Source organism: Podarcis filfolensis (assembly GCF_964270895.1).
Source record: "Podarcis filfolensis genome assembly, chromosome: 10".
In the NCBI taxonomy this organism is placed as follows: Eukaryota; Metazoa; Chordata; class Lepidosauria; order Squamata; family Lacertidae; genus Podarcis; species Podarcis filfolensis.
In genome coordinates this window covers 74915852-74932498 of record NC_139612.1, presented here as the reverse complement: position 1 = coordinate 74932498, position 16647 = coordinate 74915852, and the positions used below count along the sequence as shown (strand labels likewise).

General features: G+C 47.0%; 4 protein-coding genes across 15 annotated transcripts in view; 3 read left to right on the top strand and 1 right to left on the bottom strand.

Moving 5' to 3' along the window:
• Positions 1 to 16647, top strand: part of LOC310743013 (uncharacterized protein) — a 151532-nt gene that overhangs the window by 93344 nt on the left and 41541 nt on the right. The window lies entirely within an intron of this gene.
• Positions 1 to 16647, top strand: part of LOC310742947 (uncharacterized protein) — a 53626-nt gene that overhangs the window by 7481 nt on the left and 29498 nt on the right. The gene's annotated exons all lie outside the window — the stretch shown is intronic.
• On the top strand, positions 1148 to 9031 carry LOC310744068 (uncharacterized protein; the record flags this gene model as incomplete). The annotated part of the gene is made up of 4 exons (XM_083574811.1): positions 1148 to 1358; positions 3969 to 4107; positions 5224 to 6685; positions 9018 to 9031. Exons 3-4 carry the CDS (start codon positions 5347 to 5349, stop codon positions 9029 to 9031), a joined length of 1353 nt encoding a protein of 450 aa, XP_083430937.1. The 5' UTR covers positions 1148 to 1358; positions 3969 to 4107; positions 5224 to 5346.
• The window catches only part of LOC310742874 (uncharacterized protein), a 168255-nt gene continuing 162829 nt past the window's right edge, over positions 11222 to 16647 (bottom strand). For 6 of the 12 annotated variants that reach the window (XM_083572607.1, XM_083572601.1, XM_083572600.1 and 3 more), the window contains exon 6: positions 11222 to 16133. In XM_083572607.1, the coding sequence (XP_083428733.1) occupies positions 13477 to 16133 (2657 nt within the window). In that variant the 3' untranslated portion in view covers positions 11222 to 13476. The remainder of the gene's footprint in view (positions 16134 to 16647) is intronic. The other 6 variants (XM_083572611.1, XM_083572605.1, XM_083572602.1 and 3 more) reach the window with 2 other exon arrangements.

The window sequence follows — 16647 nt, the reverse complement described above, 5'->3', positions numbered from 1 at the left end:
CAACCTGTCCGCAGCGAGCCCGTCCCAGTTGGCATGCCAACCTTGATGGTCCTGGACAGAAGATCATTCCACTCACAAAGGACCTGCATATGGAAGTGGATTCAGTACGGACTGAAACACAGGACAGTGACCAGCCCTTCCCTCCGGGGGCAGAAAACAGTGAACTCCCCTTTGTCCTCAGGAATGTAATCATGGGGGAGGGGAAAGAAGGAACCGGACAGGTGAGAAGACCCTCAGGTTACCACCACAACTCCTCCTCCTTCAGAGAAGTCACACTTCTCTGAGGTCTCTCAGCCCCACTCACCTCACAGAGTGTTTGTTGGGGGGGAGGAAGGGAAAGGAGAATGTTAGCCGCTTTGAGACTCCTGAAGGGGAGTGATAAAGCAGGATACCAAATCCAAACTCTTCTTCTCCTCCCTGAACCCCTCCTCTTTGTGATGTGTCAATGATGTGGTCATGATGTAGTCCTGGGGGTGTAGCATGGGGGATTAGCAGCTAATAAAAGTTGAGGTCTTTTGTTCGGAGCTTCCATCTTGTTCCACCTGATGGCAGGTGGGAGTCCTGTGGCGACAGTCTTCAATCAAGACCAAGCCTACTGGCTGCTCTTTTGCTCTGCTCTTCCTGGCTGGTCTCCTTGTTTCTTGTCCAGGGGATCCCTCAGATTTCTCCCTTAACACATGGAATCCGCTTCTGGCTCCAATTCTATAGGCTGCTTTGCTGAGCCTCTTGGCTGCTGTGCATGGACGAGGGCCTGTGTCCACGGTCCTTGTCCTGGCCTGAGTCAGAGGCTGGGGTGGGGAGCTGGGATTTGGGGGGAGTCATTTAGCTGCCCCCCCCCATTCCTGGTTTGAACAGCGCAAAGACCTAAAACACGGAGGGATCTAAGCTCGTGGGGTGGGGGAGGGGAGGGTGTTGCAATGCAAACCTTGTAGGCGGGACGGGACCCACTTGGCAGCTGGATCTCTGGGATCAGCCCCTCCCCCGCTCTCCTGATCCCAGAAGGAAGAGGGGAGGGGTAAACCTTCCTCCCCCCCTCAATTATTTCCCTCCCCTCCCGGCACATCCTCCTCTCACCCCGCCCCCACCATCCCAAATCCCTCCCCCAATACATTGCTCCTCCTCCTCCTCCTCCTCCTCCTCCTCCTCCTCCTCCTCCTCCAATCCGGCTTCTGCTCCGGGAATGGGGGGTGTGAGCCCCCTCCCACCCTGCCTGCTTCTCCCGGAAGTGGAGCTTCCACTCCGGATTGCTGCTCTGCCCCGTAGCTCTGGGGGGGGCGCTTTCGGAAAGGAGAGGGAGGAGGCAGGGGACCCCCCCGTGGATGTTGCAGGAAAGGAGAATCGGGAGCGAGGACAAAGAGGTAAAGGGGTCGCGGGGGGGGAGGGGGGAGAAAAGGACCCAGAGACCCGGCCAGCTCCCCCAAGCGCCTTCCGTGGGGCCGGGATCCCGCCACGCGGGCTGCCAAGGGGCGGAGATGGGGCGCCCACCCACGAGGACTCCCTGGCCCCGTTTCCCCCGCGCAGGCATCCCTGGGGCGCGGAGAGAAGCCAGGATAGAGACCCCCCTGTCTTTCCCCGGCTCGTCTTGGGGGGGCAATAGGGGCGGAGAGATGGGTCGCGCCTGGCAAGGGGTGAGCCAAGAGGGCGTCTGGATGCAGGGGAGACTCCGGGAGAAAGAAAGGGGGTCATGGAAGTGAGGGGAGAAGGGAGGGGGCATTCCAGAGTCAGGGAAGCGCAGCATTGGCGGGGGGGGGGAGGGCGATAGGACGACCAGTCTTTAGGGGGGGCGTCTCCCTCGTGGCTTCCTTGGGGAATCTCCGGAGGGGCCGCCTTAGGTTCTCTCTCCCGCCCAGCAATCGACTCTCCCTTCAAGGCGACCAGAGGGGGATCCCTGGAAAGTGGGGGTCCAGTCCCCCCCCTTCCTTCTTGCAATCTCCATCCTCTTCCCGCCCCCATAAGCCCCTGCCCTGTCCAGACACAGCCATTCTGCCCAGTCCAGCCATTGGTCCCCTGGAGAGGAGAGGAAATCCCGAGAGGAAGAGGGGAGGGGGGAGGCCTTCTCAGAACCGGCTCTTGGTTTCCGCAATCCCACCCAGGAAGCAGCCAGAAACCTTTTCCTCTCTCTCAGGCTTCCATCTTTATTGTCTTTTCCACTGAGGATGAGGATAATGTACACCTGTCATCAGAAACAGGGGTGCAGAGTCCATGGAATGGCGCTCAGGATCGATACAGAAGTTGCACCTCAAAAGCATTTCTGTTCCTCTTACTCTTTGTAGGCAATGTCAGAGTGACTGACAAGCTGAGATACAATCCATCAGCATCCGATGACAGTGACTGCATGAATCTTCCCAGTCAAAGGACCCATTTTCATGATAGACAGTGCCTGGGGCTGGAGGCTCTACACATCGGGTGTGCCTGTGCAGGCCAAAGACTGCCAGTATTAGCACAGGCAAAGTGTGTGACCTCCCCAAATTTACTGACTGTGTGGGAATGAGAGTTTGTGGGTGGGATTATACTTTACGGCAACCCTGTTATTTTCTCCACCCATAACATTTCGTGAGCTGATATGGCAGTACAAATTACAAAAATCTACAAAAACTAAAAAATAAATAAATCACATGATAATAATAATAATAATAGTACAGTGCTACCTCGAATTAAGAACTGAATTCGTTCTGGAGGTTCGTTCTTAACCTGAAACTGTTCTTAACCTTTGGTACCACTTTAGCTAATGGGGAGTGTCTTGTCCTGCTGCCGCTGTCCGATTTCTGTTCTCATCCTGAAGCAAAGTGCTTAACAAAAGGTACTATTTCTGGGTTAGCAGAGACTGTAACCTGAAGCATCTGTAACACGAAGTACCACTGTAAAAGTTATAGTATTCATCTTTCCCCCCAGCCACTCTGGGCAGCTTACAGTACATATAGGTAAAGGTATAGGGACCCCTGACCCTTAGGTCCAGTCGTGACCGACTCTGAGGTTGCAGCGCTCATCTCGCTTTATTGACCAAGGGAGCCGGTGTGCAGCTTCCAGGTCATGTGGCCAGCATGAGTAAGCCGCTTCTGGCGAACCAGAGCAGTGCACAGAAACGCCGTTTACCTTCCCGCCGGAGAGGTACCTATTTATCTACCTGCACTTTGACGTGCTTTCGAACTGCTAAGTTGGCAGGAGCAGGGACCAAGCAACAGGAGCTCATCCCGTCACGGGGATTCGAACCGCCGACCTTCTGATCGGCAAGAACTAGGCTCTGTGGTTTAACCCACAATGCCACCCGCGTCCCTACAGTACATATACAAGACAGTAAAACATCAAACATTACAAACCTCCTGATACAGCTGTCTTCTAAATGTCAGATGGTTGCCTACTTCCTTGCCCTCGGAAGGGAGGGCATTCCATGGGGCAGGAGGCCCTCTGCCTGGTTCCCTGGAACTTCACTTCTAACAGCAAGGGAACCAGCAGAAGACCCTCGGAGGCGGACCTCCCTGTCCGGACTGAACGATGGGGGTGAAGATGCTCCGTCAGGTCCACAGGGCTGAGGCTGATGAGGGCTTGAAGTTGCAGATCTTGCTCCTCCATAATGATCAATGTATAGTTAGCAGAGTAGGAGAAAACATTCAGAGGCAGAAAGAAAATAATTCAGCTGATAAATTTATTACTGAAGACAGATAAGCATAACAGGACCCAAAATTAGCAAAAATGTAACTCACAGTAAAACCCTGACTTAGCATTCCAAAACAGCACTCAAGTAAGAAACAGACAAACAGAGTAGAGTAATAGCAGAATATGAAGTGGGAGCAGGCGCATTTCAGTACTGCAATTTATATATAATTCAATGTCAGAGTAACCCTGGGACTAGATAACAAGCCTCCAGGTGGACGTGCCCCACCTGCCCTTCACTTTCCTCTTCCGCACGGGCAGAATCTGCCTTCTGGACTGTGGGATTCACGGTTGTTCTCCTCCTCTCCATCCACCAGGGCTTGACTTCAGGTGCAGCAGAATTCCCCAGCCCCCCAAGGATTTGAGACCCATCAGCTTTCCTCACCTGGTTTAGCCGGCCGGGTGAAGCCATTGCTTGAACCCCTGTTGCATGCTGACAGCTTCTGGAAGCCACAGGTGAGAGCTGACCAAGGGTGGAAAAATGACCCCAGAAGGTGCAGGACATGTTCCACCCAAGGAATTACTGCACCCCAACAGCCCATGACATCTAGATGCAGGTAGGGAGCCGTGTTGGTCTGACGCAGTTGAAATAAAAAATTTAAAAATAGTCCAGTAGCACCTTAGAGACCAACTAAGATTGTCCTGAGTATAAGCTTTCGTCTGCATGCACACTTCTTCAGATACACTGACACAGATGTCACCAGACCCTTGTATATCATGGGAGGGTGGAGTGGGGTTTTTCTCAGAAGGGTACTCCTACTACCATCTCCCACTGCCCATCACTATATGAAGAAGTGTGCATGCACACAAAAGCTTATACCTAGAACCAACTTAGTTGGTCTCTAAGGTGCTACTGGACTATTTTTTTACTTTTTTACTTCAACTGTGTCAGACTAATATGGCTACCTACCATTACCTACAGTTATCTCTTTGCCTTGAATATCCTGCTTTTCAGTGCCAGATTAGGATAGTCCTGTGTCAGAAGACAAACAGAGGATCAGGCAGCCCATCATTATTATAAGGAGCAATGGGGGTGGGTGTTTCTGTCTAGGATTCCCATTTGCCAGCTGCTTTCCTTCTGCTTCTCCTGCTCTCCATGCAATGTGAGGTCCTTCTTTTGCAAGAACAGGAGGTTCCCTGAGCACCCATTCAGCTGACCCCAAGCACCAACCCTTGTCACTAGTTCTCTGACTTACCCAGACCACAGTCCCTGGAAAAGATGTAGACCTGGGTCTCACATAATCGTCCGTATGGACTTCCTGAGGCCAATGGCACTGTGCAGGTGATTCATTAAGAGATTGAGGCGGAAACAGGGTCAACCACTTGATTTCAAAGGATTTCCCACAGGACAACAGTATTCCAAGGTCATGCAGTGTTATTAAAGATGAGTTAGGATTATGAAAGGTTGTTGATGCATTACTACCATTTGACATCATACCATTTACATTTCCTAAAAATTGGGAATATCGGTAGGACATAGGAGAATGTAGGAGATGTTGAAATAAGAGAAGGTGCTAATGGCGGTTGATGTGCCCTTTTTTTCCTGTGTTCTCTTTCCTGAAACCCAAACAGGATTTCCTTTCTGCCCACTCTGAAAAAGGTGATGGAGAAGACAGAATTGCAGGGGACAGGACACCTTTCGTTTCATTAGGAATAGCCATTAAAATGTGTGAAATGTGGAATATGCTTCACTGAATGAGCACACATAGTTCACATCAACGAACACAAAAAAGAAAGAACCCATTTAAAAGTATGGAGTGCGGAAAGAGCTCTTTCAATGCAAAACTTAGAACACACCAGCGGACTCACAAAGAGAGAAAATCTTTTAAGTGCAGGGAGTGTGGGAAGAACTTCAGTCAGTGTGTAAACCTTAAATTGCACAAACGGACTCACACAGGGGAGAAACCATTTAAATGTATCGAGTGTGGAAAGAGCTTTAGTGATAATGGAAGCTTTAGATCACATCAACGGACTCACACAGGGGAGAAACCATTTAAATGTGTGCAGTGTGGGAAGTGCTTCAGTTTCAGTGCAAGCCTTAGATCACATCAACGGACTCACACAGGGGAGAAACCATATGAATGTATGGAGTGTGGAAAGAGCTTTAATGATAGTGGAAACCTTAGAAGACATCAACGGACTCACACTGGGGAGAAACCATTTAAATGCATGGAGTGTGGAAAGAGCTTTAGTGAAAATGGAAGCCTTAGGAACCATCAACGGACTCACACAGGGGAGAAACCATTTAAATGTATAGAGTGTGGAAAGAGCTTTAGTTATAGTGGAAACCTTAGGGAACATCAACGGACTCACACAGGGGAGAAACCATATAAATGCATGGAGTGCGGAATGAGCTTTAGTCATAATGGAAACCTTAGAACACATCAACGGACTCACACAGGGGAGAAACCATTTACATGCATGGAGTGTGGAAAGAGCTTTAATGAAAATGGAAGCCTTAGGAACCATCAACGGACTCACACAGGGGAGAAACCATTTAAATGCATGCAGTGTGGAAAGAGCTTCAGTTATAGTGGAAAGCTTAGATCACATCAACGGACTCACACAGGGGAGAAACCATATGAATGTATCGAGTGTGGAAAGAGCTTTAGTCAATATGGAAGCCTTAGAAGACATCAACGGACTCACACAGGGGAGAAACCATTTACATGCATGGAGTGTGGAAAGAGCTTCAATCAGAGTGGAGAGCTTAGATCACACCAACGGACTCACACAGGGGAGAAACCATATAAATGTATGGAGTGTGGAAGGTGTTTTCGTGATAGTGGAAGCCTTCAATCACATCAACGGGCTCACACAGGGGAGAAACCATTTCAATGTATGGAGTGTGGAAAGTGTTTTCGTGATCGTGGAAGCCTTAGATCACATCAGCTGGCTCACACAGGGGAGAAACCATTTCAATGTATGGAGTGTGGAAAGAGTTTTAGTGATAGTGGAAGCCTTAGATCACATCAACAGACTCACACAGGGGAGAAACCATATAAATGTATAGAGTGTGGAAAGAGTTTCCGTTGTAATACAAGCCTTAGATCACATCAACGGACACACACAGGGGAGAAACCATTTCAATGTATGGAGTGTGAAAAGAGTTTTAGTAATAGTGGAAGCCTTAGAAGACATCAACAGACTCACACAGGGGTGAAACCATATAAATGTATGGAGTGTGGAAAGAGCTTCAGTCAGAATGCAGACCTTAAAAAACATCAACGGATTCACACAGGGGAGAAACCATTTAAATGTATCAAGTGTGGAAAGAGCTATAGTATTAGTGGAAGCCTTAGATACCATCAACAGACTCACACAGGGGAGAAACTATATAAATGTATAGAGTGTGGAAAGAGTTTCCGTTGTAATACAAGCCTTAGAACACATCAACGGACACACACAGGGGAGAAACCATTTAAATGTATCAAGTGTGGAAAGAGCTATAGTATTAGTGGAAGCCTTAGATACCATCAACAGACTCACACAGGGGAGAAACTATATAAATGTATAGAGTGTGGAAAGAGTTTCCGTTGTAATACAAGCCTTAGAACACATCAACGGACACACACAGGGGAGAAACCATTTCAATGTATGGAGTGTGAAAAGAGTTTTAGTAATAGTGGAAGCCTTAGAAGACATCAACAGACTCACACAGGGGTGAAACCATTTAAATGTATGGAATGTGGAAAGAGCTTCAGTCAGAATGCAGACCTTAAAAAACATCAATGGACTCACACAGGGGAGAAACCATTTAAATGCATAAATTGTGGAAAGAGCTTCAGTTATAGTGGAACACTTAAAAAACATCAACAGACTCACAGTGTGGAAAGAGTTTCCAGTGTAATACAAGCCTTAGATCACATCAACGGACTCATACAGGAGAGAAACCATTTACATGTGTGGAGTGTGGAAAGAGCTTCAGTGATAGTGGAATCCTGAGAATACATCAACAGACTCACATAGGTAAGAAACCATTTAAATGTATGGAATGTGGAAGACCTTTGGTGATAATGAAAAGCTTAGAACACATCAACGGACACACACACGGGAGAAACCATTTCAATGGATGGAGTGTGAAAAGAGTTTTAGTAATAGTGGATGTCTTAGGAAACATCAACAGACTCCATTTCAATGTATGGAGTACAGTAAAGTGGAAATCTAAGAAAACATCAGCAACACACAGGGGAGAAACGATTTAAAGGTATGGACTGTGGAAGGAGCTTCAGTCAGAGTGGAACCCTTGATTTATGTCAACAAACTCACACAAAAGACAAACCATATAAATATCAGGAAAGTAGATATAGGTTCACTCTTAGTGGAAGTTCAAAATCAACAGACTCATGGACAGGAAGAACTTTAAGAGTTGAAACCCTTCAAACCATCAACAAACTCAGAGAGGAGTAGCAGTTTAAATGAAAAGACTGCAAAAAGTGCTTTATTTATAATGGAGTGATTAAGGAATATCTAGGGACTCTCACATGGGAGAACCCATTTAGATGTATGGAGTGTGGGACGTCTTCCTCTCAGAGTCCACTCTGAGCAATGAACTCAGCAGGAAATCATTCCTAAAAGCATGAGGTACATGTGAAGTTCTGGTGTTTATATGTAAAACATTATAATAATCAAATATGGCAACATGTTCCCGACAAGTGTGTGCGCATAAGTGCATGTGTAGGCTGGAATTTGAACTGCTGAGGCTGGGAGCTTTGCAAAAGAAAACAAGGTGCAGGATGTCCAGTGGTAGCTGGCCAAGGGGATTGCTTGCATCTGAGACAGGAGACTGCTTGGGCATGAAGGTATCGCTGGACATGACTTTATAAGGGGATATGAAATTCTGTTAAGAAGCTCACTGGTAAAATTCATGGGAACAAACCAACTTCTTATGAAACGTGAATAGGGTGCTGTCTTTGCTCTGTAATCTTTTGACTCAGGCATGGTTCCACGCCACTCCCCCCAAAACAATGATTTCTTTCTGAGGTCTCAGGTGATCCCAACTGGAGATGAGAATGTTGTGTGAGATGCACATGAAGAAGTTTCTCTGGTGATGCTTCAATCTAAGGGGTTTTGTTTTTCAAGCGCAGAATCTTAACTACTGAGCCTTGGAAGAAGTACGCTTGCAAATGATTATTGGGTAGTGAAGGTGTGGGGTGTAAAATTGTATTGCAGTCAAATGCAACATTCCTACAAGGCACATGCTGGGGAATGCTTGTGTCACTCAGGAGAAGACTTGCTAGTTCCTCCTGAGCTGGGACAGACTTCCTCTGCATGGCACTTCATGTAGGTGTGGCCTGTTCTTGGACAGAGGAGCACACGGCCTCCATGTTCCGCTCTTCTTCTTCTCCTTTTTGTGTTCCTACAAGTTAGGAAGAAGTGACTGCTCAGTTGCAGTCACTTGAGATTATTTCCCTTATGGGATAGTTCATGTTGATATATAGAGTTATGTAACTTAAGCCTGCCTTCAGGGATCTTATTGTGAACTGGATGATTGTAAGTAAACTAGTTTTATGTTAACTTTAATCAGATAGTCGTGTCTATTCTTTTAGGAGGGATAGAAAAAGGGATCTTACCAGGAATCCTAAATAGTGAGGCTCAGACGAGCCTGCAACTAGCTAACTGCTGTGTAATTTGAAAGAGGGATGGTTTAACAACTCTGCTAAGTTATAGAACTTGCCGACGCAAGTTAGGAAGGATATCATAAAAGAATATATCCTCTCCTGCCTCCCTAAACATTCCCACAGAAAGAGCCTGGGGTTGGGTGTCACCTCCCCTTGGAGCGAGCGACCAGCAGGGATGCCTCTGAGCTGCCTCCGTGTGTTATGCTCAGCCCACCGTTCCCCATACAGACATCTCTGGCAATGGTTGCTGACGAGGGCTTACTGCCCATGCTGCCTTGTTTTGAATAGGATGGGGGGCAGTCCTCTGACAACTCACAGAGCTGTTTTCAGGATCTGGAGTGCGAGGAATGATGTAGTGTAACAGTCAAAGTGTGAGATGTGAGTCAAACTCCTCTTCCTGCAAACTCAACTCTTCGTATGCATGGGGATAATAACACTGGACAGCCTTGCAGGGCTGTTGTTGAGATTACTGAGATAATATGTGTTATATTTTGTAATGCTTTAAATGTGCTACATAAATGCTAAAGTATTCTTAAGTAAAGCTGAGTATTGGTTGGTGCAGAGTGAAAGGGCCGAGAGGCAGAGCCAATAGAAGACGACGAGATCCAACGAGTAATAAAAGAATCAAAAACCCAGGACCGGATGGATTTTCGGCAAAACATTATCAAAAAACTAAATCAAACCCTGATTGCACCCTTGAAAGAAGTACTGAACAGCATTTTAAGGAGGGCAGAAGTACCTGGCAAGTCAGGCTCAGAGGGAGGAGAGGAGGGGGCCAGGAGACCCAGAGGAGGCCGGCTGCTGAAGCATCCACAGAGACCCCCCCTCCTGCTGCGACCAGCTCCCCTCTCCCCTGGTCTCCTAGAGCACACAGGGAAATCCAGTTCCGACCCCATGAGCCTGTACATATTAAGGGGGGGGGTTGTCCCAACATGCATCACTTTGATCTCATTGACAAGGAACTGTAATTACTGCCCATCCACCCCGTTTGGAGAGCTCTTTTTGGAGCTCTGTTTGAACTGTGGGGTGTGAAACACAGAGCAGTCAAATACAACATTCCTAGAGTGGACATAAAAGGGGATGTCTGGACCAGCCAGTCAGAACATCCTGTTTCCTCCTGGGCTGGGACAAACTTCCTCTACATGTGACCAGAGGTGGGTGTGACCTCACCTGTGCAGGTAACAACATAGCACAGGGGAGGCAGCCATCTCTCTCTCTCTGACTCCATTCCTCGACGAAGCAACATCTCCTTAGCCTGAGATGCACTCTTGGCTTCAAGAGAGGAGAAAGGAACTAGCTCCTTAAGGGATAGAGGTGTGTATATTTTGTAAGTCTGCCTTCTGGGATCCTTCTGTGAACAGAATGTGAGTAAACTCTTTTATATACTTTTATTTTTTAAAAAAGTATGTTTATTAGCAATTCAACAACATATCCAAACATATCATATTCATTATTTACTGCCTCCCCCCCTCAAACCCCCCTCCCCTCCCCCAAAGACTTCCCTCAGCTCACCTTCCAATTATCAGCACAGGTTCTAATAAGTGTCCACCCACCATGAGGCAGAATTTCATTAGTGCCCCACAAGCTTCCTGCGCTTTAAGTTTTGCAGCCTCCAGGTGCCCCTTCCAGAAAAGTGTCTCAGTGAAAGGGACTCCCAGGGATCCGAAGGAGTGTATTGAACCAGGTTATTCATTGCTCCAAACTTTGGACTTCTGTCTGTCCTCTGGGAGAGGCTGGCCTGCCCCTTTTTCAGGGCAACTTCCTTCCCTCTGCTCCAGTATGAGGGCAGCATACATAGCTCACAGCCCCCTCTTAAATCCCGTCAACTATTAAAAAAGCAACCGCTATCAAATACTTGACAATCCTAGACAGCATCTTAAAAAGCAGAGACCTCACCTTGCCAGCAAAGGTCCGCATAGTTAAAGCCATGGTTTTCCCAGTAGTGATGTATGGAAGTGAGAGCTGGACCATAAAGAAGGCTGATCGCCAAAGAATTGATGCTTTTGAATTCTGGTGCTGGAGGAGACTCTTGAGAGTCCCATGGACTGCAAGAAGATCAAACCTCTCCATTCTGAAGGAAATCAGCCCTGAGTGCTCACTGGAAGGACAGATCCGGAAGCTGAGGCTCCAAAACTTTGGCCACCTCATGAGAAGAGAAGACTCCCTGGAAAAGACCCTGATGTTGGGAAAGATGGAGGGCACAAGGAGAAGGGAATGACAGAGGCAAGATGGTTGGACAGTGTTCTCGAAGCTACCAGCATGAGTTTGACCAAACTGCGGGAGGCAGTGGAAGACAGGAGTGCCTGGCATGCTCTGGTCCAGGGGGTTACGAAGAGGCGGACACAACTAAACGACTAAATAACAACATCAAGTACTTTAAAAATCAGCACCTAGACTGTTTCAGTAAATGCCTGGGGGCCTAAAACAGATGTGAATGAGCAGCGCAAATCAGAGCGCATTGTGTGTGTGCAACTTGCAAGAGGGCAGAGGGACAGAGTCTCTGCTTCACGCCCCTCTCTGCTCTCCTCCTCCTCTCTTCGACTTCCCACATTTATGTGGAAATGCTACAGGTCCACCTCATAGGGAGGTTGTAAAAACAGCAGAGTTGGTTTTTATGAAGCACTTTGAACTCTCCGAGTGCCCTCTAGTTTATCTCCCCACGTTGAGCCCCCACCGCCTTTGCTCAGAGGGGCTCTGGCCCTGACCACCCATCCCTGGGCCACCTTCCCGTTTCATTCAAGGTGCACGGCTAGGAGATGGATCTTCTGCCAAACTCCCCTTTATTCCTGTTGCCACCACAGAGAACTCTTCAACACTTCACCCCAAACATAACAAAGAAGGAAGTGTGCATCGATTCATTAAACTGATTTATTTAAAAAATAGACATAAACATGTGGTTTCAAATGTTCTCTTTTCTTTTCTTTTGAAATTTTGTTACAGCTGCAACAACGGGGATTATAATGCTGTTTCTCTACTGCAGGTCTAACCAACCCTGCTCCACAATTGCCACCACTGTCCCATTCCATTCCACCCTCCAATGGTGGCAGCCAACCATCTTGGCTGCAAGTCCCAGAAGACGGGCTCTCTCCTTAGAGACCTTTTCCACCTAGCCTGGGAGGGCAGAGCCTGGATTGACTCCAGCTGCAAAAGCTGAGGCTGCTGAACAGACTCTTGAATTTGGGGGGTTTTTTCGGGGGTTGCTGCTGTTGGTATTTTGTTTTTATATTTTAGATCTTGTGATTTATGTGGAAATTGTTCAGTTCAATTGCTCGATCCCAGCATTCCAAACTCCAAACTACCCCTATCACCATCTAGCATTTCCTAAAATTTACTCTTCTACTGTAATTAAATAATTACCATTATTATATTAATGTCATTGATACATGCGTATAAAACTTTAAATACAAACACCAAGACATTGCACTGAAACTTTTGGTAAATGCGCATGCATGCACTTTCCAAGAGTCTCATTTGAGAGTCAGTGGGGTGCAGTGCTTAAGCGTTTTGGACTAGGAACTGGGAGACCTGGGTTCCAATCTCCACTCAGTCACTGGGTGATGGCTTCACAGCCCAACCTACCTCACAGGGTTGTTGTCAGGATTAAACGATGAGGGGGAGAATGACTTAAGACCACACTGAGCATCTTGAAGAAACAGGTGGTATAGAAAGGCATCCAATAAATTTCGCTAAGAAGAAAGGTAAGATTCTGCTCTTAGGCAAGACGAATCAGGTGCACAAATATAAGATGGGACATACCAGGCTTGTCAGTAGTACATGTGGAAAAGACCTGGGGTCTTAGTGGACCACAAGACTAACATGAGTCAACATCAGCGAAATAGGCTGTTATTCTAGGCTGCGTCCAAAGAAGTCAAGTGTCCAGATCAAGAAAAGTAATAGTCCCACTTTCTTCTGCCTTGTTCAGACCACACCTGGAGTCCTGTGTCCAGTTCTGGGTGCCCCAATTTAAGAAGGATTTTGACAAGCTGGAAGGTGTGCAGAGGGGGGTGAGCAAGACAATTAAGCGTTGGGAAACCAAGCCTTCTGAGGAACAGGAAGGGCTGTCAGGTGGAAGCTTGAACAAGCTTGTTTTCACCGGCTCTGGAGGCTGGCACACAAATCAATGGCTTCAAATTAGAGACACCCTTGGTAGCTTGTGTACTCTCCTTCCTTGGAGGTTTGTAAGGAGAAGTTTGAAGGCAGTATGTCATAGAAGCTTTAGTTGAGAGTCCTGCAGTGGACTAGACGACCCAGAAGTCTCCTGCAGGTCTAAAATTCTATGATTCTCCCCTGTATGAACTCTTTGATGGGCCATGAGCTTGGTCCTCTTACCGAAGCTCTTTCCACATTCCAAGCACTGATATGGTTTCTCACCACTGTGAATTCTTTGGTGGGAAGTGAGGTTGTCCTTCCGGGTGAAGCTCTTCCCACATTCCAAGCACTGATAGGGTTTCTCCCCAGTGTGGATTCTTTGATGGGCCATGAGGTTGGTCCTCTTACTGAAGCTCTTTCCACATTCCAAGCACTGATATGGTTTCTCACCACTGTGAATTCTTTGGTGGGAAGTGAGGTTGGTCCTCTTACTGAAGCTCTTCCCACATTCCAAGCACTGATATGGTTTCTCCCCTGTGTGAATTCTTTGGTGGGAAGTGAGATGGGCTTTCTGGCAGAAACTCTTTCCACATTTCACACATTGGTAGCGTTTCTCACCACTGTGAATTCTTTGGTGAGCCATGAGCTTGGTCCTCTTACCAAAGCTCTTTCCACATTCCAAGCACTGATAAGGTTTCTCCCCTGTGTGAATTCTTTGGTGGGAAGTGAGACTTTGCTTCTGGTTGAAGCTCTTCCCACATTCCAAGCAGTGATATGGTTTCTCCCCTGTGTGAATTCTTTCATGGCAAGTTAGATTGGCCCTTTGGCTGAAACTCTTTCCACAATCCAAGCATTGATAGGGTTTCTCACCACTGTGAGTTCGTCCATGGGCCATGAGCTTGGTCCTCTTACCAAAGCCCTTTCCACATTCCAAGCACTGATAAGGTTTCTCACCACTGTGAATTCTTTGATGGGAAGGAAGACTTTGCTTATGACTGAAGCTCTTTCCACATTCCAAGCACTTATAGGGTTTCTCCCCTGTGTGAATTCTTTGGTGGGAAGTGAGGTTGACTTTCTGGCGGAAACTCTTCCCACATTCCAAGCACTGATAGGGTTTCTCCCCTGTGTGAATTCTTTGGTGGGAAGTGAGGTTGACTTTCTGGCGGAAATTCTTTCCACATTCCAAGCACTGATATGGTTTCTCTCCTGTGTGAATTCTTTGGTGGGAAGTGAGATCGGCTCTCTGGCAGAAACTCTTTCCACAATCCAAGCATCGATAGGGTTTCTCCCCGGTATGAATGCTTTGATGGGAAGGGAGACTTTGCTTATGACTGAAGCTCTTCCCACATTCCAAGCACTTATAGGGTTTCTCCCCTGTGTGAATTCTTTGGTGAGAAGTGAGATTGGCTCTCTGGCAGAAACTCTTTCCACATTCCAAGCACTGATAGGGTTTCTCATCACTGTGAATTCTTTGGTGGGAAGTGAGACTTTGCTTCAGACTGAAGCTCTTCCCACATTCCAAGCACTGATATGGTTTCTCCCCTGTGTGAATTCTTTGGTGAGAAGTGAGATTGGCTCTCTGGCAGAAACTCTTTCCACATTCTAAGCATTGATATGGTTTCTCCCCAATATGAATTTTTTGGTGGGAAGTAAGACCAGCGCTCACAGTGAAGCTCTTCCCACATTCCAAGCACTGATATGGTTTCTCCCCTTTGTGAATTCTTTGGTGGGAAGTGAGATCGGCTCTCTGTAGGAAACTCTTTCCACAATCCAAGCATCGATAGGGTTTCTTCCTGGTATGAATGCTTTGATGGGTATTGAGATGGGCCCTGAGACTGAAGTTATTTCCACATTCCAAGCACTGATAGGGTTTTTCACCTGTGTGAATTCTTTGGTGGGAACTGAGATTGGCTCTCTGGGAGAAACTCTTTCCACATTCCGAGCACTGATAGGGTTTCTCACCACTGTGAATTCTTTGGTGGGAAGTGAGACTTTGCTTCCGACTGAAGCTCTTCCCACATTCCATGCATTGATAAGGTTTTTCACCACTGTGAATTCTTTGATGGGAAGTGAGACTTGCCTTTTGGGTGAAGCCCTTTCCACAATTCACACACTGATATGGTTTCTCCCCGGTATGAATTCTTTGGTGGGAAGTGAGATGGGAGCTCACAGTGAAACTCTTCCCACATTCTGAGCACTGATGGGGTTTCTCACCACTGTGAATCCTTTGATGGACCGTGAGAGTCGTCCTGTGATTGAAGCTCTGCCCACATTCTGAGCACTGATAGGGTTTCTCACCCGTATGAATTATTTGATGGGCTGTGAGATGGGTTCTCTGACTGAAGCTCTTTCCACACTCTCGGCATTCAAATGACTTCTCCCCCCTGTGAATTCTCTGGTGTTTACGGAAGGTTTTGCTTGTATTAAAGCTTTTCCTACATTCCAAGCACTGATAGGGTTTCTTGCCTGTATGAATTATTTGATGCGAAATGAGATGTGCACTCTTACTGAAGCTCTTTCCACATTCCAAGCATTTCAGTGGGTCTTCCCCTGTGGGAATTATTTCTTGTGAAGTGAGGCTTTCATTCCAACAGAAAGTTTTCCCCCATTCAGAGAACTGAGAGGGTTTCTTCCCAATAGCATTTCTTTGGTGGGTAGTCGAATGGGAGCTGTGACTCAAGCTCTCTCCACACTCCAAGAGTGGCAATGGCTTCTCCACTGTGTGCATTCTGTCATGGGCATCCTCGCTCTCAATTTCCAAATCATCACCACCTGCAATGAAGAAATGGATTAGAGCTGCAGGAAGAAGTGGAGTGCCACTGTATTGAATATTGATCACTAACCCTTGTGATAGAGGAAGAATTCCATGCATCAACACTGCTGACCACACACTAGAGGTGGTCAGTGTTAGAAACAGAGATAGGACAGCTAGAACATAAAGAGGACCTTAAACCTAGGTTATGGGCTCAAAAATGGAATGTCCATATGCACTCTCTTCTGACAAAAATACAAAGCTGAAAAGGAATGAACAGCAGCTAAAATAATATCTTCATTTTTCACATGGTCTAGTCCTTCCCCTGCCCACCCCTCTGAGTTTTTAAGAAGGTCTCTCCTTCAGTCTTCAGAGAGTAGCTGGAACTGGGGAGGCAGAAAAAGGTCCTCCTTTCCTTCCACTCTTCAGTTTTAATCCGAAATCTTAGGTTGTGCGATCAGAGCTCGGGAACTGCTCGTGTCTATGACATTCCCTGTTGCAAAATGCGCCTAGCACCATGCGAGTTTCAGACAC